The 20055-nt window shown below is 44.1% G+C and overlaps 1 protein-coding gene across 1 annotated transcript in view; it reads right to left on the minus strand.

Annotated features, from left to right (window-relative positions):
• LOC128685509 (disks large-associated protein 5) overlaps positions 1 to 20055 on the minus strand; it is a 93063-nt gene that overhangs the window by 47642 nt on the left and 25366 nt on the right. The window contains exon 3 of the mRNA XM_053772082.2: positions 1133 to 1266. Within this exon, the coding sequence (XP_053628057.2) occupies positions 1133 to 1266 (134 nt within the window). The remainder of the gene's footprint in view (positions 1 to 1132; positions 1267 to 20055) is intronic.

The raw sequence follows: 20055 nt of genomic DNA on the forward strand, positions 1-20055 counted from the left end.
GGTGTCATTATGATCGGGAAAAGATTCTCTATCTTTTCATAATTTTTTTTTTTTTTTTTTTTTTTTTAAATTTGGCCGACCCTGAGAACAAGTCTCTGAGAGGGCGTGTCCACCCTGAAAAGGTTAGAAAAAAACTGCGATGAGTACTTACTGAGATATAGAGGCACGAGGTTGACAAAGTGAGCCGCTTACGGAAAAATCGGCGACTACCACTCACTCGGTCATATTTTTAATTTTATTAAATTTTTCCTTTATCTAATTTTTTTTTTTTCAAGTAACTTTTGTGGCCTGTGAAATTAATAAAATGCATAATGTATATACATGTATATCCATTCAGTGTATGCAACACTAACTGCACAATCAATCATTGTTGTTCTATGTATTGACAAATGTTTATACAAACCCACGATGCCTTCTGCCCCACCCACATGGAAACAAGCCACTGACTGAGTTATCCAAGGTAATCTACATGTTGCTATGTTTACACAGGCCCACGCTGCCTTCCCCACCACCCACACTGCCTTTCCCATGACCCACACTGTCTTCCCCACCACTCACATGAAAATAAGTCAAACTTTTTTGGTGGAAGGGAGGTAGAATGTTGATAATAGTCAGGGCTTTCAGCACTGTTTCTGGTATCCTGAGCATTGCTTTTGGTCACAAACTCCTCAGAACCATGAGATTCATCTTCACTTACACTTCAGTCAGTGTCAGAACTATCACTTGGGAAGGGAAGAGTCCCAATTTACCGGGGAGCGATGTATTCCTCACCGCTACGCATGGGGACCAAGGAGTACTGAATTAGCACTCCCACAATGCACTGTGGCCTCTCCGATTTTTTTTAAACTGTGCACACTGACCATGCAAACCCATTCTCTCACATGCAGGTCTACCAGCTATATACACCACAACAATTTCTGGAAAATAAGTTATAAAGCTTTCATGTAATTAATAAATTAACATATGACATTTGAAGTTAAAGTCAGCTTGACATGGCAATCCTGAGATACAACACTGCCTGTAAATGAAGCAGTGGAGAAAAACTACAGTAATGCAAAAACCACAAAGTGCTTCCCGAGAGATAGTAATAATGAAAACAGAAAATAGACATGCAAGACTTGACAAACTTTACCTGGAAGTAAATAATGTCCCAAAACCCTTGAAGATCGAGACAGGTTACCTCTTTCTCCCCACGTTTAAATTCACAATCATCAATCAAACCAGCAAACTGAGAGAACCGCTCTTTCATCAGAAGCTCAGCTTGACCTGAAATAGTTAAACCAATTTTTATTGAAAATCTGTCATATGTATGCTATACATTAAAAAAAAAAAAGCCTATTTAAGTTTAATATGATATTCTTTCAAATAAAATCAGCAATGTAATTATTTAAAGCCAGACAGTGTCTTCAATACATGCATTAGCCATTAGGATTGTGCCTGGATGAAGAACATCTAATAAAGTTACTAAATGATTAATCTTAGAAATTCACATTGTGTAGTACACCTTCTCCTCACTTAACGATGGAGTTTCGTTCCTAACACCACGTTGGTAAACAAATTCGTCGTTAAGTGAGGAGCATACTACAATAGTAGTGGGGTTTGAGTCAACCATCTTTGATATTGTTTTAATGTCACCTTTGCACCATTTATAACATTTCTGGCATATTTTTTTAAAAATTTATACAGTAGCGTACTGTATACTGTAATAAATGGAATAGAGGAAGTCAGCTCTAATATACAATATAGTGGACCCCTGCCTTACGAACGCATCGTGTTACGTTAAGTCCTCCATACGAAGCATTTGAACGCAAAAACTTTGCCTCGCCTCACGATAAAAAACTCGCCTTACGTGATTCGTCCGGGACGCGTCCCACGTGTGGCCTCACCACCAGTGTTTACAAGTCAGCCAGTGGGGTCGCATCTATGCATACATTCGGTACATTTCACATTATCCCAGTGTTTTTAGTGCTTGTAACTGAAAAAAGTCACCATGGACCCCAAGAAAGCTTCTAGTGCCATCCCTGTGGTACAAAGGGCGAGAATTAGTATGGAATTGAAAAAAGAGATTAAGGAAATGTGTGCAAAGTGGGTTGAACTGCAAACCTTTACGGATGAAAATCCCCGACACAGCTACTGCAAGCCGTGTTGGCAACCTGTACAATGACAATGTTATGGCCCATTTTAGGAAAGTCTTAAAGGAACGGGAGGTACAGAGCTCTATTGACAGATTTGTTGTGTTACAGAGGTCCAGCGACTCTCAAGCTGGTCCTAGTGGCATTAAAAGTAGGGAAGTAACCCCAGAAAAGGACTTGCTACCTCAAGTCCTAATGGGAGGGGATTCCCCTTCTAAACATTAACAACAACACTCTCCCCTCCTCCCATCCCATCAATCATCACCAGATCTTCATTAAAGGTAAGTGTCATGTATTCTATTGTTAGTAGAGTACTACAAACTGTGCATGTCTTCTTCAGCATGTGTGCAATAAATTAATATTTCACGTGGTAAAAATTTGTTTTTTTCATACTTTTGGGCGTCTTGCATGGATTAATTTGATTTCCATTATTTCTCATGGGGAAAATTAATTTGCCTTCCGATAATTTTGGCATACGATGAGCTCTCAGGAACGGATTAATATCGTATACCAGGGATCCACTGTATATAGGTATTTACGCAGATATAAGTAGATCAAGCTGGGTCACTGAGTGCAGCGGGAGTTCCCCAAGCCAGTCCGCCGTCTCTACACTCGTCCCACTTTCACCCAGTGATGCCCGCCTGCAAAGACAGTTGCAGCCGCCTCTTAAGCTTCCTGGCTTAGTTCATGTGCTAATTGCATGTTAGCATATAAGGAGATCATCCGGGTTTTACAATTAAGCCAGCCAGTTAAGCCAGTCTAGGGAAGAGTGCCAGTTTTCATCCAGCCTGCCTCATCAGTCATCCAGCCTGTTCCTCCATGCTGTGTGCATTGTTACATGTATTGTAGTCAGCCATTATCGAGGGTTAAGCCAGCAAGACAACCCAGCCAAGAGAAAGAAGCCATGCAAGTTCCTCTTTGAAGTATTGTCCCTGATATCACCTTGTGCTGCCAATTCAACACTGGACAGTGATAGTCACCATCCCTGTGGCATAGCAAAACCACCCAGATTTTCAAGTGTGGTAGGGTGCGAGTGCCATCAGACACACAGATGCCGCTCTCCGCAGTCACCTCCACAACCCGCTACTCATCCGCCACTAAGCCTTACCTACTTGGGGTATTCTTCACCCTTCTTTATACCACTTACACACTGAGCCAAGAGATGTATTTCACCTGTGTGCCACCTTTACAAAAGCCCAAGTTTGTAAGTCTTCAGACCAAGCGCATTTCTTCGCGACGAGTGTGAGTGACGGGACGTCGCCTGCACATGGGACCACATTCCTCCATCACCACTTCTACGCCGCTTCGGGACTAGTGATAAATTCTGTCACTAGACGTTTGTGTGTGCGAGACATTTACCGTGAATTTCTTGCGTACGCAAAGACTTGTGCTTTCAGTGCAGACTCAGTGTTTTTTGACATTATTTTGCATTATTTTCCCAGTGTTATCATTAATCTTTCACGTTTCATTTTTGTTTGTACATCTGTTCTTTTATGTTGCTCCTACCCCTGGGAGTGCCTTTTCCTCCTGAGTACTGTAGGTCCTGTTTGGCATTTTCTTCCAGAACAGGCCTTATCACACTGTGTATGCCACTACGATTCTTAAATCTCTCAAACCAACCTTTGCTGGCTTTAAATTCACCAATATGAGCACTAGTTCCAGGCATTTTTCCCTGTTCACCTGGGTGTTAGTCGACTTGTGTGGGTTGCATCCTGGGAGACAAGATTAAGGACCCCAATGGAAATAAGTTAGACAGTCTTCGATGACACTGACTTTTTTGGGTTATCCTGGGTGGCAAATCCTCTGGGGTTAATTGTTTCTTGGTATTCTCAATAAGCCACACCAACAACGGTGCTACAGCAGCAGCAGCAGCAGCTGACGGTGGTACAGCAGCAACAGACGATGCTACAGCAGCAGCAGACGATGCTGCAGCAGCAGCAGCTGACGGTGGTACAGCAGCAACAGACGATGCTACAGCAGCAGCAGACGATGCTACAGCAGCAGCAGACGATGCTACAGCAGCAGCAGCAGCTGACGGTGCTACAGCAGCAACAGACGATGCTACAGCAGCAACAGACGATGCTACAGCAGCAACAGACGATGCTACAGCAGCAACAGACGATGTTACAGCAGCAGCAGACGATGCTACAGCAGCAGCAGCAGCTGACGGTGGTACAGCAGCAACAGATGATGCTACAGCAGCAGCAGCTGACGGTGGTACAGCAGCAACAGACGATGCTACAGCAGCAGCAGACGATGCTACAGCAGCAACAGACGATGTTACAGCAGCAGCCAAGAGATGTATTTCACCTGTGTGCCACCTTTACAAAAGCCCAAGTTTGTAAGTCTTCAGACCAAGCGCATTTCTTCGCGACGAGTGTGAGTGACGGGACGTCGCCTGCACATGGGACCACATTCCTCCATCACCACTTCTACGCCGCTTCGGGACTAGTGATAAATTCTGTCACTAGACGTTTGTGTGTGCGAGACATTTACCGTGAATTTCTTGCGTACGCAAAGACTTGTGCTTTCAGTGCAGACTCAGTGTTTTTTGACATTATTTTGCATTATTTTCCCAGTGTTATCATTAATCTTTCACGTTTCATTTTTGTTTGTACATCTGTTCTTTTATGTTGCTCCTACCCCTGAAGTATTATTTACTTGAGTCACCATTTATTCTCTCTTGTGTGCAGTATTGTACTCATTGCCCAGTCATTCATTCAGTGAAGTGCTTCATTATTTTTTTTTCTTTGCGTTCTTTCAGTACAGGTCCTCCATCACAAATACGGCATCATTGGGACCTGTAGTGTGCCGGATTACCAAGTTTGCAGGATTACAGAGTAGTTAGGTTAGACTACATATAATAAAATTAACCAACTTGACTGACACTAAAAAACAAACATTTCCAGTACATTGAGCTCAATTTCAAAGTACTTTTCGTCATGAAAGCAATCAAAATCATGTATTTCTGTAATATATCTTCCATTCTATCAAATGAGTCCAAAAAAAAAAATGAGAATACAACCATAAAAACCATACGAAAATATACTGCAAAGAGGTGGCTAATGGCTGAGAAGTGAACTCCCTTATTTATCATCTGTCTTATTTTTGTTGTACGTTAAGAAGCATCTTTCCATCATACATTGCCCAAGTTTCAATGAGATAGCCCAACAAACAACCGAGAAAAAAAAATATTTACCAAAAATCATACATGGCAAGCCCAAGCCAGGTACTGGAAATAAGTCACTGACTTTTCTGGGTTATCCTAGGTTCTCTATACATGCACTGCTATGTATGATAATGTATGTAACTATTTGTGTATACCTGAATAAACTTTTTTTACTTTAGTCTGTCAACCGAGTACAAGAAACCGCCCATTCACTTATTTCAACTACCCAATAAAGTGGTCAGAAATTGGCAGTCTGGCCGATTTCACACAAATTTCAACAGATGCCAATTTCAAAATAGGGTCCAGAATGAACAATGCAGACATTCCTGGCACTAAAGTAATATTTTCTCTGTTCATTAGTCATGGCTCCAGGCCCCTCATATTACTCTTGCTTACCATTTGGAATTTTTTATTCTCACAAAAAAAAAAAAATAGAATATTTATCGTTATGGAGACTACTGCATTATTGTAATAATTGTATAAATAATGTCAACCCAGACTACGTATTGGAACTTAGACTGGCAGGCAGACAGGTATTGGACGGTGACGTCATTTGTTTACTCTTGAGTTTTGCTAAAGAACAGAACATTTTCGCTTCTGTGAGCGCAATTTCAAGGTACTTTTCGTCATGAAAGCAATCAAAATCATATCTATTTCTGTAATGTATCTTTCATTCTATCAAATGAGACCGAATAAATGAGAATATAACCATAAAAACATACAAAAATATACCGCTAAGCGGCCGCTAATGGCTGAGAAGTGAACTCCGCTATTTATGGTCTGATTTCTTTCATTTTTGGTGTACGTTAAGAAGTATCTTTCCATCATACATTGCCCAAGTTTGAATAACATAACCCAACAAACTGAGAAAATAATAATAATAATATAATAATAATAATTATTTACTACATGTACATGTACAAGGTATACAGGCCTAGCTGACATCAGTGACATGCTACTGTATAGAAAGCCACTTGTTATGCAGAGTATTTCAAGAAAATTAGGTCAGTGTCCCAGGATAACACCCACACTAGTCGACTAACACCCAGGTACCCATTTACTGATGGGTAAACATAGACAACAGGTGTAAAGAAACACGCCTGTTTCTACCCTGGCTGGGAATTGAATATTTACCAAAAATCATATATGGCTAACCCACGCCAGGTACAAGAAATAAGCCACGTTGACTTTTTTGGGTTATCCTAGGTTCTCTACACATATGCTGCTGTGTGAGATAATCTATATAGAGAAAATAACTTTTTTGTTTCAGGTTTACGGTGCAGTACGAGTGTATATCACAGTTAGCCCTGTGCTACACTGTTTTCTCTAATATAAGCCACCAAGACAGGGATAGGAGAATGGTATTTGTATACCATATATCCTCTTCATACCTCTGTCGAACTGCTCGGTATTATGCCAAATATTATTTATTCTGGAGTACAGTGGACCCCCGCATACCGATGGCATCACATAGCGATTAATCCGCATACCGCTTGCTTTAATCGCAAAAATTTTGCCTCACATACCGCTTAAAAACCCGCTCACCGATTTTCGTCCGAGACGCGTCCAATGTGCGGCCTGAGCCACGCTCACATGTTCCGCCGGTGGCATTGTTTACCAGCCAGCCTCCGCGGTAACATCCAAGCACACAATCGGAATATTTCGTATTACAGTGTTTTCGGTGCTTTTTCTGGAAAATAAGTGACCATGGGCCCCAAGAAAGCTTCTAGTGCCAACCCTACAGCAATAAGGGTGAGAATTACAATAGAGATGAAGAAAAAGATCATTGATAAGTATGAAAGTGGAGTGCGTGTCTCCGAGCTGGCCAGGTTGTATAATAAACCCCAATCAACCATCGCTACTATTGGTGGTACAGCTGCTGCTGCTGCTGCTGCTGCTGCTGCTGCTGCACTGTCAGCTGCTGCTGCTGCTGCTGTAGCATCGTCTGCTGCTGCTGTAGCATCGTCTGCTGCTGCTGTAGCATCGTCTGCTGCTGCTGTAGCATCGTCTGCTGCTGCTGTAGCATCGTCTGCTGCTGCTGTAGCATCGTCTGCTGCTGCTGTAGCATCGTCTGCTGCTGCTGTAGCATCGTCTGCTGCTGCTGTAGCATCGTCTGCTGCTGCTGTAGCATCGTCTGCTGCTGCTGTAGCATCGTCTACTGCTGCTGTAGCATCGTCTGCTGCTGCTGTACCACCGTCAGCTGCTGCTGCTGCTGTAGCATCGTCTGCTGCTGCTGTAACATCGTCTGTTGCTGCTGTAGCATCGTCTGCTGCTGCTGTAGCATCGTCTGTTGCTGCTGTACCACCGTCAGCTGCTGCTGCTGTAGCATCATCTGTTGCTGCTGTACCACCGTCAGCTGCTGCTGCTGCTGTAGCATCGTCTGCTGCTGCTGTAACATCGTCTGTTGCTGCTGTAGCATCGTCTGTTGCTGCTGTAGCATCGTCTGTTGCTGCTGTAGCATCGTCTGTTGCTGCTGTAGCACCGTCAGCTGCTGCTGCTGCTGTAGCATCGTCTGCTGCTGCTGTAGCATCGTCTGCTGCTGCTGTAGCATCGTCTGTTGCTGCTGTACCACCGTCAGCTGCTGCTGCTGCAGCATCGTCTGCTGCTGCTGTAGCATCGTCTGTTGCTGCTGTACCACCGTCAGCTGCTGCTGCTGCTGCTGTAGCACCGTTGTTGGTGTGGCTTATTGAGAATACCAAGAAACAATTAACCCCAGAGGATTTGCCACCCAGGATAACCCAAAAAAGTCAGTGTCATCGAAGACTGTCTAACTTATTTCCATTGGGGTCCTTAATCTTGTCTCCCAGGATGCAACCCACACAAGTCGACTAACACCCAGGTGAACAGGGAAAAATGCCTGGAACTAGTGCTCATATTGGTGAATTTAAAGCCAGCAAAGGTTGGTTTGAGAGATTTAAGAATCGTAGTGGCATACACAGTGTGATAAGGCCTGTTCTGGAAGAAAATGCCAAACAGGACCTACAGTACTCAGGAGGAAAAGGCACTCCCAGGACACAGTGTCTCATCAGTCATTGCTGCATCTTCAATAAAGGTAAGTGTCATTTATTCTTCATTTAGTAGACTAGTACATGCACAATATATACTGTGCATGTACTACTCTACTATTGTGCATGTATCCTTCTCTTTGTGTGTGGGAAAATGTATATTTCATGTGGTAAAAAATTTTTTTTCATACTTTTGGGTGTCTTGCACGGATTAATTTGATTTCCATTATTTCTTATGGGGAAAATTCATTCGCATACCGATTATTTCGCATAACAATGACCCCTCTTGCACGGATTAAAATCGGTATGTGGGGGTCCACTGTATTTAACATGTTTTATGTTATTTATATTGTTTCTTATGTCATATTAGATCAATTGTGATAGGCAAATAAGCTTTAGTGTTGATATTAGCATAATAAAGCATATTCTCCTGCATCATGAGACTGAGCTCATGGCAACCAACAGTGGCTTCAAAACCACCTTATCTTTAATGGATAATGTACTGTGTAGGTGCTTTACATAATGAGAAGCATTTCTTTTATTCATTGGAACCATGGCTAAGGCTAGAAGTAAGCAGGTTAAAACAATAAATGGAGAAAGAAACTGGAATGACTTATGCAGCAAGTAGCGCCACCAAACAGTACCAGCAGGTTGGTGTGGCGACCCTGGAAATTTGAAATTATGCTAGCCAAAATTAGTGCTGAATAACTGAAGGAACCGAATAACTGATTGCCGGATTTGTGATGGCGGATCTGTATTGAGTTTTGCACCATATTTGTGTTGTGTATTATTCATTTTTTCAATACTTCCATCATTAACCCTTTGAGGGTCGACAGGCCCTCTCCGAAACTCGTTCTCAGGGTCGGCCAAATTTCAAAAAAAAAAAAAAAATTATTTTTTATGAAAAAATAGTTTTTTTTTCTAAACATTATAGGATAAACAAAAAAAATTTACCATCAATACTTACGGAGATATGGATGCATGAAGTTTGCAGAAAATGAGCCGCGTATGGCAACAGCGGCGACTGCCGCTCACCCGGTAAACTTTAGTTTACTTGTATTTGAACGTTTGTTGTTTTTTTCACTATTTTATTTTTTCACATAACTTATATGGCCTGTGAGACCAAAGTAAGGTGCAATGTACATATATACACTCGTTGTATACAACACAATAAGCACACAAACATAATTATCAATATATTGTTTACAAAACTTGTTTACAAAAACAAACAATACAAAACATTGTTTATTATTATTGTTCTATAATATATATACCAATATACAGTCACTGAACATACTCCTAGAAGTTCTGCAGCTTGTGGAACTCTGAAACATGGTGTCATACACAATGGTGTTTTATCTTTCTCCCTCATTCTATCTCTTTCAATCTGTCTCTCTTTCTATCTGTCTATCTCTGTCTCACAGGTACACATAAATACAAGTATACATAGTATAAATTACCTAGGATAACCCAAGAAATCCAGACAAAGTGCTATACTCTGCTTGAAGATGTGAGTAAAAGTGATGACACAGTCTTGTGGCTCTCTGAGACAGAGAGCTAGACGGATAGACAGATAGACAGGGAGCTTGACAGACAGACAAATAGACAGACAGAAATGTTAGTGTACCAGTACCAGTGTACTAGTGTTCCACCCTCCTCCTCCTCCTCTTCCTCCTCTTCCCCCTACTCTTCCTCATACTCTTCCTCTTCCTCTTCCTCCTACTCTTCCTCTTCCTCCTCTTCTTCCTCTTCCTCCTACTCTTCCTCCTCCTCTTCTTCCTCTTCCCCCTAATCTTCCTCCTACTATTCCTCTTCCTCCTCCTCTTCCTCTTATTCCTCTTCCTTCTCCTTCTCCTCCTCTTCCTCTTCCTCCTCCTCCTCTTCCTCCTCCTCCTCCTCCTCCTCCTCCTCTTCCTCTTCCCCCTACTCTTCTCCTTCTCCTCGTCCATAGTGTAAATTACAAGGAGTCGGCAGCTGTCAAAGTGACATATTGGCTCATTACTCTTTCCCCCTCCGGCCTGTCAAAACAATGGGGTCGGATGCTGCTTCCCCTCCTCCATTCTATCTAGTAAGTAAGTAAGTAAGTAAGTAAGTAAGTAAATTTATTCAGGTATACACAATACAGTTACATAGAATTATCATACATAGCAGCATATGTGTAGAGAACCTAGGATAACCCAAAAAAGTCAGAGTGACTTATTTCCATTGGGGTCCTTTTACCTTATTATTATGATATAAAGGTTATAATATTTTCTTATTATTCTATAATGAAGATAACATCTTATTATCATACTAAAAAGACTATCTACTACCCGAGGGTCATTACGACTATCTACAATACGAGGGTCATTACTAGGGATAAGGTAAAATTTACACGTATTTTAGCTAAAAAATAGAAAATCATTCCCCTCCCTTTCTGTTGCTTCATTCATCAGACACTTTTTGGCAGTCTTCTTGAACTGGTTCAAGCTATGACTGGCCTTGACATTTGTGGGTAGTCTGTTCCATTCCTTTATTGCTGTACAATAAAAGGTGTTTGAAGCCTGGCCACTGACTGTGGGTACTACAAAGTTGTGCTCTCTCCCCCTAATACTATGATTGCTGCGGTTCCCAACCTTGACAAAATTGACAGCAAGATATTCTGGACACTGTTTGTGAGCAATTTTATAAACATGATTTAGCTTCAGTTGTTTTACTCTGTCTTCAACATTCAGCATATCCAACTGCTGTAATTCATCCTGGCCTACATGTTCTCTTGGTCCCAGCCCCAGGATGAATCTTACGATTTTGTTCTGGGTGATTTGCAGTCTATCTTTCAGTTTTTTTGTCAAGGCAGAGTACCAAGAAGAGCAAGCGTAATCCATATGGCATTGTATAAGGGCTAGACATAGGGTCCTGCGAGCCTCAGTAGGTAGACACTGTGCTTGTCTATACAGGAACTTCAGCCTGGCATTCGCTTTCTTTACTACACTGTTCCCTATCAATTCTCCTGACATGCATGGGTCAAAGGGGATTCTTTCTCCCTCATTCTATCTGTCTGTCTATCTCTGTCTCACAGGTACACAAATACAAGTATACATAGTATAAATTACCTAGGATAACCCAAGAAACCCAGACAAAGTGCTATACTCTGCTTGAAGATGTGAGTAAAAGTGATGACAGTCTTGTGGCTCTCTGAGACAGAGAGCTAGACGGATAGACAGGGAGCTTGACAGACAGGCAAATAGACAGACAGAAATGTTAGTATACCAGCAAAAACAAAGGGAGGGCGATGTTCATCTCATCTTTTGGCATCAGCTCTACCCTCATTTACCCTCATCAAACGTCAGCACTTATCAGATGTTATCTCCCCTTATCTTGTTACTGTCATGGGTGAACATTTATTATTACCTATTATTATTATGTATTATTATTATTATGTATTATTATTATGTATTATTATTATGTATTATTATTATGTATTATTGTTATTATGTATTCTTCTTCTTCCTCCTCCTCCTCTTCCTCCTCCTCCTCTTCCTCCTCTTCCTCCTCTTCCTCCTCCTCCTCCTCTTCCTCCTCCTCCTCCTCTTCCTCCTCCTCCTCCTCTTCCTCCTCTTCCTCCTCTTCCTCCTCTTCCTCCTCCTCCTCTTCTTCCTCCTCCTCTTCTTCCTCCTCTTCTTCCTCCTCCTCCTCTTCTTCCTCCTCCTCCTCTTCTTCCTCCTCCTCTTCTTCCTCCTCCTCCTCTTCTTCCTCCTCCTCCTCTTCTTCCTCTTCCTCCTCCTCTTCTTCCTCCTCCTCTTCCTCCTCCTCCTCTGCCTCCTCCTCTGCCTCCTCCTCCTCCTCCTCTTCCTCCTCCTCCTCCTCCTCCTCCTCTTCTTCTTCCTCCTCCTCCTCTGCCTCCTCCTCCTCCTCCTCTGCCTCCTCCTCCTCCTCTGCCTCCGCCGCCTCCTCCTCCTCCTCCTCCGCCTCCTCCTCCTCCTCCTCCTCTTGCCGCCTCCTCCTCCTCCTCTTGCCGCCGCCTCCTCCTCCTCTTGCCGCCTCCTCCTCCTCCTCTTGCCGCCTCCTCCTCCTCCTCTTCAAGCCTCCTCCTCCTCCTCCTCTTGCCGCCTCCTCCTCCTCCTCTTGCCGCCTCCTCCTCCTCCTCTTGCCGCCTCCTCCTCCTCCTCTTGCCGCCTCCTCCTCCTCCTCTTGCCGCCTCCTCCTCCTCCTCTTGCCGCCTCCTCCTCCTCCTCTTGCCGCCTCCTCCTCCTCCTCTTGCCGCCTCCTCCTCCTCCTCTTGCCGCCTCCTCCTCCTCCTCTTGCCGCCTCCTCCTCCTCCTCTTGCCGCCTCCTCCTCCTCCTCTTGCCGCCTCCTCCTCCTCCTCTTGCCGCCTCCTCCTCCTCCTCTTGCCGCCTCCTCCTCCTCCTCTTGCCGCCTCCTCCTCCTCCTCTTGCCGCCTCCTCCTCCTCCTCTTGCCGCCTCCTCCTCCTCCTCTTGCCGCCTCCTCCTCCTCCTCTTGCCGCCTCCTCCTCCTCCTCTTGCCGCCGCCTCCTCCTCCTCTTGCCGCCTCCTCCTCCTCCTCTTGCCGCCTCCTCCTCCTCCTCTTGCCTCCTCCTCCTCCTCCTCTTGCCTCCTCCTCCTCCTCTTGCCTCCTCCTCCTCCTCCTCCTCCTCTTGCCTCCTCCGCCTCCTCCTCCTCCTCTTGCCTCCTCCTCCTCCTCTTGCCTCCTCCTCCTCCTCTTGCCTCCTCCTCCTCCTCTTGCCTCCTCCTCCTCCTCTTGCCTCCTCCTCCTCCTCCTCTTGCCTCCTCCTCCTCCTCCTCTTGCCTCCTCCTCCTCTTGCCTCCTCCTCCTCGTGCTGCTGCTCCTCCTCCTCCTCCTCCTCGTGCTGCTGCTCCTCCTCCTCCTCCTCTTGCCTCCTCCTCCTCTTCCTCTTGCCTCCTCCTCCTCCTCTTGCCTCCTCCTCCTCCTCTTGCCGCCTCCTCCTCCTCCTCTTGCCTCCTCCTCCTCCATTCTTGGAACAAGTTTGAAGAGCTTGTAGTTCATAATCACTATCATTATCATCACCAATGCTCACATCGGAGTCTGGGATTTTGGAAAATAGGAGTTTCCTCTTTGATTCTGGTACAACTGAACGACGGCCTAGCACCAGAGGTGGAAGGCTGTGGGTTGTCTGGGTTTTCCTCACTATTACCCATATTATGGTCATTAGTTTCGGTCAAAACCTCACCAGAACCTTGAAACTCATCTTCACTGTCACTTCCATCTGTATTAGAACTGTCACTGGGGAACAAAAGTGTCCCAATTCGCCGAGGAGTGAGGAACTTCTTACCGCAGGGCACGGTGGAAATTGTGTACTATGATGGCATTCCCACAATGCACCACTGGGTCCCAGATTTTTTTCCTACTGCACACACCCACCACACAGACCCATTCTCTCACATCTAGGCTTATCAGCCTTTTCCTGCGAGATTTGAGGCCGCTAGAATTTATGAGTACTAGTACGTCAAAAACCCCTACGCTTAAGACGTACTAGTACGACCAAAACCCTCAAAGGGTTAAAAAAATCTTCCCCAGCATTTTCCTTGCACTTTCTGCTAATTCTATGTATAAATTCAGGCAGTGCCATTTACCGCAGTATACTAAATTACCCATTTGTGTGTGTACCATTTTTCTATGCCAAGCAGTGCCTCACTTCCTTGATTTCTTTGTAGAATCTTGTACCATTATTTTGTATGCAAGCAAGAGCATTCTTCTCATATCTGTCACCAAGATTATGTTGCAAGAACAATTATCCGATAAGTGAAGGGAATGATCCTTCTTGTGTGTGCGCCCTGCCACTAAGTTCAGATTTCCAGTTCTGTTGTTATTATCAAGGGGAAGCGCTAAACCCGGAGGATTATACAGCGCCTGGGGGGAGGGATGTGGAAGGCATTCAGGCTTAATTCGGGGAACTGGAGCACAGATCCAATTCCCTAAATCAAGAGCCCCTCACCAACATCAAGGAACCTTCCTTGAGAGGTCCAGTTCTGTATCTTGTCATTTTTATTCATATTCCTTTGAACAAATTTACTGTGTAATTTTAACTTCTTTTTAAAGTAAAGTGTTCTCTTTACTCTGAGTAAATTGTTTTTCATAATTTGCAATTAAGAGTTACTGTTCAGTTTTAGCAACATTTTCCCAGTGCAGTTTTTATTGATGGATTAATTCTGCAATTTATTTTATTGTGCCATTTGTTCTACAGTGATTTATTTTCTTTTCATTGATATTTTTATATATTGTTATTCTTGTGTCATATTCAGTATTTAGTATTCAGTGCATTGATCCCCATTTAGTATTGTTTGAGTGTCCTGTTTTTCCTTTTATTTTTTCATTGCTATTGTCATTGCATTATAATTTATTTTTTTTTGTTGTTTCTGTACTTAGAAAATATTTATTTTCCCCAGTGCTCTCTCTTTGCATTCAATTTCATGATTCTGTTTTATACTTTTTGCATTAATTTACAATTTGATTAGTAAATTTCTTTATTGAAGTAAGAGTATAGACAGCTCATTTTGCAATTAATTCAGCCTTCAGTAATATTTTTACTTTCCTGTAATTTCACATTTTCTTTATCTTGCCCAGTCCATTTCAACGAGTTGTCCATCTTGCAGCGAGTCTTGAACGTTTTTTATTACTTCTGCAGAATTAGTTACATCTCTTATTTCAATTTTAGCATTTGTTTTATAATTGTGTCATTTTAATTATTCATTGTCTTTTTTTTTTGTGCAACTTCCTTGCAATTATGTCTCGCATACCTTCGAGTGATACTTAAGTGAATGGTATCAATCAGGCCTCTCAGGCTACTGCTGCCCCTGTCATCATCCTTCATAGTTCCTTATCGACCGAGACTGACCCAAAAACTGAAACACTATAGTTTTTCTCGTGACTCTTGATGCTTTGCCTTTATTCAATGGCCATGTGCATAATTTGGAAACAGTTTACTGCCATTCGTTCTCATGTTAACGCCCTGGTGGACGGTCCTCCATCAGAGGAAAGTCTTATCAGACTTGTGAAAGAAGCTCTTCATCGGTCGCCTGCTGCCCTTCGTGTTGTCGATCTAATCAAAATGAGAGACTTCAGGAATCTTACTAAGTGGTCACAATATGAGGAGCTGATACGTTCTTTCCTTGTACCAGTGAAAATAGCTGGTCTTTATGTCGTTCTTAGGGAACTCTTGAATGCTACACCCATGGCTAATGAATCAGTGTATTTGCTGGTCGATTTGATAAACTTTCATCATTTATTCCTTGTCCCTGACGAGGAAAAAAGCTTCACAGTGTCGTTTGCTAAAACTGCAGCTTTTGGGCAATCTAAGAACTAATGCCGCCTGTAGGATTGAACACTCGGATAGTCAAGGTCCATCTGGATAACCTTCCAGTGGGTTGTTTGTTCTGGAATAAAGGTATCAGTGGAGCATGGTCTGTCAAGACATGAACAGAGTACTGATAAATAATGTCTCAGAAGTGCTTTAACCCTTAAACGGTTCAAACGTATACAGTGGACCCCCGCATAGCGAACGCCTTGCATAGCGAACAATCCGCATAGCGAACGCTTTGTTCGCCAAAATTTTGCCCCGCATAGTGGACAAAAACCCGCTCAGCGACCTTCGTCCGAGACGCGTCCAATGTGCGGCCTCAGCCAGCCTCACATGTGCCGCCCGTCCCATTGTTTACCAGCCAGCCTCCGCGGTAACATTCAAGCATACACTCGGAATATTTCGTATTATTACAGTGTTTTCGGTGCTGTTTCTGGAAAATAAGTGACCATGGGCCCCAAGAAAGCTTCTAGTGCCAACCCTGTGGTAATTATTATTATAATCAAAAAGAAGCGCTAAGCCACAAGGGCTATACAGCGCTGCAGGGTAGGGAAGGAAGCAAGGGAATTGGATGGCAGAAGGGAGGGGGGATGATCAGCAGGTTACAGAAAACAGCGGGGCAGGGGATAGTACGGGGGTAGAGGGTAGCAAGAGATACAAGTAGAAAGGGCTGAAAGTATCAGAATTTGTGAAGTAAGTCAGTCGTTGTCAAAAAGTCAATGAGAGAGTCCGGATGAAAGGTGGGTCCATCAGCGAGAAGGGAAGGTAAAGAGAGAGCAGCGGGGCGAAGACGACGACAGAGGTAAATTCTGCGTGCTCGTTGATAAAGTGGGCAGTCCAACAGAATGTGGCTGACTGATAATGGAGCTTGGCAATTCTCACAGAGAGGAGCAAGACGCCTCTCCATGAGATATCCATGAGTAAGACGAGTATGGCCAATGCGAAGACGGGAGAGAGTAGTCTCCCAACCTCGACACTGGTGATAAGAAGACGGCCAGTAACCTATACTCGGTTTAATAGACTGAAGTTTGTTGCCGAGCATAGTAGACCAACGTTGTTGCCAACGGGTGTGAAGGTGGGAAGATATTACAGCAAAATAGTCCGTACATGGAATACCTCTATAAGAAACTGGTAGGTCATGTACTGCTGACCGCGCAGCAGTGTCTGCCTGTTCATTGCCCTGTACGTCAACATGACCAGGGACCCAACAAAAAACAATATCTTTATGCTTAGTAAAGATGCGGCGTAGCCAAAGTTGGATACGGAGGACTAAGGGGTGAGGTGTATCAAATTTTTGTATAGCCTGTAAAGCACTAAGGGAGTCTGAGACAACCACAAATGATGACACAGGCATAGATGCAATACGGATAAGTGCTGTAAGGATGGCATATAATTCAGCAGTAAAAATACTAGCTGAAGATAGTAAATGCCCTTGTACGACGCTGTCCGGAAACACTGCTGCGAATCCTACGCCGTCAGAAGACTTAGAGCCATCTGTGTACACAGCAATGGCATGAGAATGAGAGTGAAAGTGGTCAAGAAAAAGAGAGCGGGAAGCGACCGTAGACAGTTGGGCTTTCGAGCAAGGGAGGGAGAAAGAACAGACTCGAACAGCTGGAACTTCCCAGGGGGGTAGGGAAAAGTGAGATGCTACATGTACATAGAAAGGTGGTAGTTGAAGAGAAGACAAGAGCGAATGAAGGCGAAGAGAGAAGGGACGGAGTAAGCAGGGGCGGCGAACAAATAAAGAATGTCTACTAATATCAGTGACCATTCTATAAATGGAAGGATTGCGGAGATCATGAGAGCGTACATAGTAGCGCAGGCAATGGGCATCACGGCGATCGGATAAGGATGGAACGTTCGCTTCTGCATAGAGGCTTTCGACAGGGGAAGAGCGAAAAGCACCAAGGCATAAACGTAATCCTTGGTGATGAATGGGGTTAAGGCTAGAGAGAGTAGCAGGAGATGCCGCTGAATAGATCTGGTCACCATAATCAAGTTTCGATAAAATAAGGGTGGAATGTAGGTGAAGGAGGGTTCGACGATCAGCTCCCCACGAAAGATGAGCAAGGGTTTTAAGAAGGTTCAGCCGGCTGTGACAAGTTGCCTTCAGAGAGGTAATGTGAGGTTTCCAGGATAACCTACGATCAAAGAGGAGGCCCAGAAACTTGACTGTATCACGTTCAGGGATACGTGAGCCATAGAGGTACAAAGGATGATCAGAGATGACAGAGCGTCTAGTGAAAGTGATTTGGTGGGTTTTAGTGCTGGAAAATTTAAACCCATGTGTGGTGGCCCAATTGGAAACACGGTCGACTGCATGCTGGAGAGAAACTGTAAGGAGGTGACAGTCAGCGCCTGCACAGGCAATAGCGAAGTCATCAACATAGAGTGATGACCAAATATTTGATGGAAGACTAGAGGCCAAATCATTAATAGCAAGGAGAAAAAGTGTTGTGCTCAGAACACATCCCTGGGGGACACCTTCAGCTTGGACAAAGTCCGGGGAGAGCACATTATTAACCCGAACACGGAAATGCCTGTCAGTTAAAAAGTTCTTAAGGAAGGATGGTAGATTGCCTCGAAGGCCTAAGGAGTGGACTTGGGCTAAAATATTATACCTCCAAGTTGTGTCATATGCCTTCTCAAGGTCAAAAAATATGGCAATAACTGAGTGGTTATTCGCAAAGGCATTACGAACATACGTATCCAAGCGCAGTAAGGGGTCTATGGTAGAACGTCCCTTACGAAAGCCATATTGACGAGTGGAGAGACTGTTGTGTGTCTCTAAATACCACACTAAACGTCTATTTACTAGACGTTCCATTACTTTGCAAACTGCACTGGTAAGAGCAATGGGACGATAGTGGGAGGTTTCATGTCCCGTAGTGCCTGGTTTGCGGAAAGGGAGAACAATGGCGGATTTCCACAGCTGTGGAAGAACTCCTTGTGACCAAATAAGATTGTAAAGGCGTAATAGGACTGCAAGGGCTGACTGATGTAAATGTTGTAGCATACGAATATGAATGTCGTCGGGCCCAGCTGCCGATGATCGACAAGCTGAGAGTGTTGCCTCCAGTTCTTGAAGTGTAAAAGGCACATTATACTGTTCTTCTCTGAGAGAAGAAAAGTCCAAGGGTGCTAACTCTCTGGCAGACTTTGAGAAAAGAAATGAGGGGCATAGATGGAGTCCCTGAGAAATACGGACCAGATGATTGCCAATTTCATTGGCAACATCTAGTGGGTTTGCTATATCAACACCGGCAACTCGCAGAACAGGAGCCGGGTCAGGAGAATATTTACCACTCAGTTTTCGTACTTTTTTCCAGACTGCACTCATAGAGGAAGCAGAGGTGATGGTGGAGACATAATCTCGCCAGCAAGTGCGTTTAGCGTCACGGATGACACGGCGAGCGATCGCACGCTTCTGTTTAAAGTCAAGGAGTCGCTCTGTGGTTCTATTGTACCGGTACCTGCCCCATGCAGCGCGTTTCAAACGTACTGCACGAGCACAAGCAGGAGACCACCAAGGCACGCATTTCTGAGAATGCCTGCCCGAAGTTTGGGGTATAGAATGAGAAGCTGCGGTGAAAACGGAGGACGAGAAGAGGTGTAAAAGCTCATCGATGGAGGACGAAGAAGGAACCTCTTTAAAAACAGTCAGGTGTGAGTAAAGGTTCCAATTTGCCCGATTAAATTGCCAGCGTGGGGTGCGAAGAGGTGGCGAATATGAAGGGGAAGAAAGAATGATTGGGAAATGATCACTGTCATGTAAGTCCGGGAGAACAGACCAAGTAAAGTCTAATGCGGCGGAGGAAGAGCAAACTGAGAGATCGATGCAAGAGAGAGTATGAGTCCGAGGATCAAAATGGGTGTGAGTACCTGTATTTAAAACATGGAGGGGGTGGGTGGCAAGAAAAGCCTCTAACTGAATTCCACGGGAATCACAGTGAGACCCTCCCCAGAGGAAATGGTGGGCATTAAAATCACCAAGTAACAGAATCGGTGGCGGTAATGACGAAACAAGGAAGGCAAAATCCGGAATAGATAATGCCCGAGAAGGAGAGAGATATAAAGAACAGAGCGTATACCACCTATGTAAGTGGATACGGGCTGCTGTGTAATGCAGCGAAGTATGAATAAATAGTTGATGGTACGGAATATCAGTGCGGAGAAGAAGGGCACTTTCATTAAAGGTCCCATCAGGAAAAGGATCTGAAGAATACAACAAATTATAGCCTGAGATGTGAGAAATAACAGCAGAGTGTAATTTTGGTTCCTGTAAGCAAACACCAACAGGGGCAAACTGGGAGAGTAACATCTGAAGCTCACCCCGATTACCCCTGAGGCCGCGTATATTCCACTGTAAAAAGGCCATGATTGGCAATGATAAAGATACTTGAAATCCGCAGGTAAGGGTTCCTACGGA

The sequence above is a fragment of the Cherax quadricarinatus genome, chromosome 8 (genome assembly GCF_038502225.1).
Source record: "Cherax quadricarinatus isolate ZL_2023a chromosome 8, ASM3850222v1, whole genome shotgun sequence".
In the NCBI taxonomy this organism is placed as follows: domain Eukaryota; kingdom Metazoa; phylum Arthropoda; class Malacostraca; order Decapoda; family Parastacidae; genus Cherax; species Cherax quadricarinatus.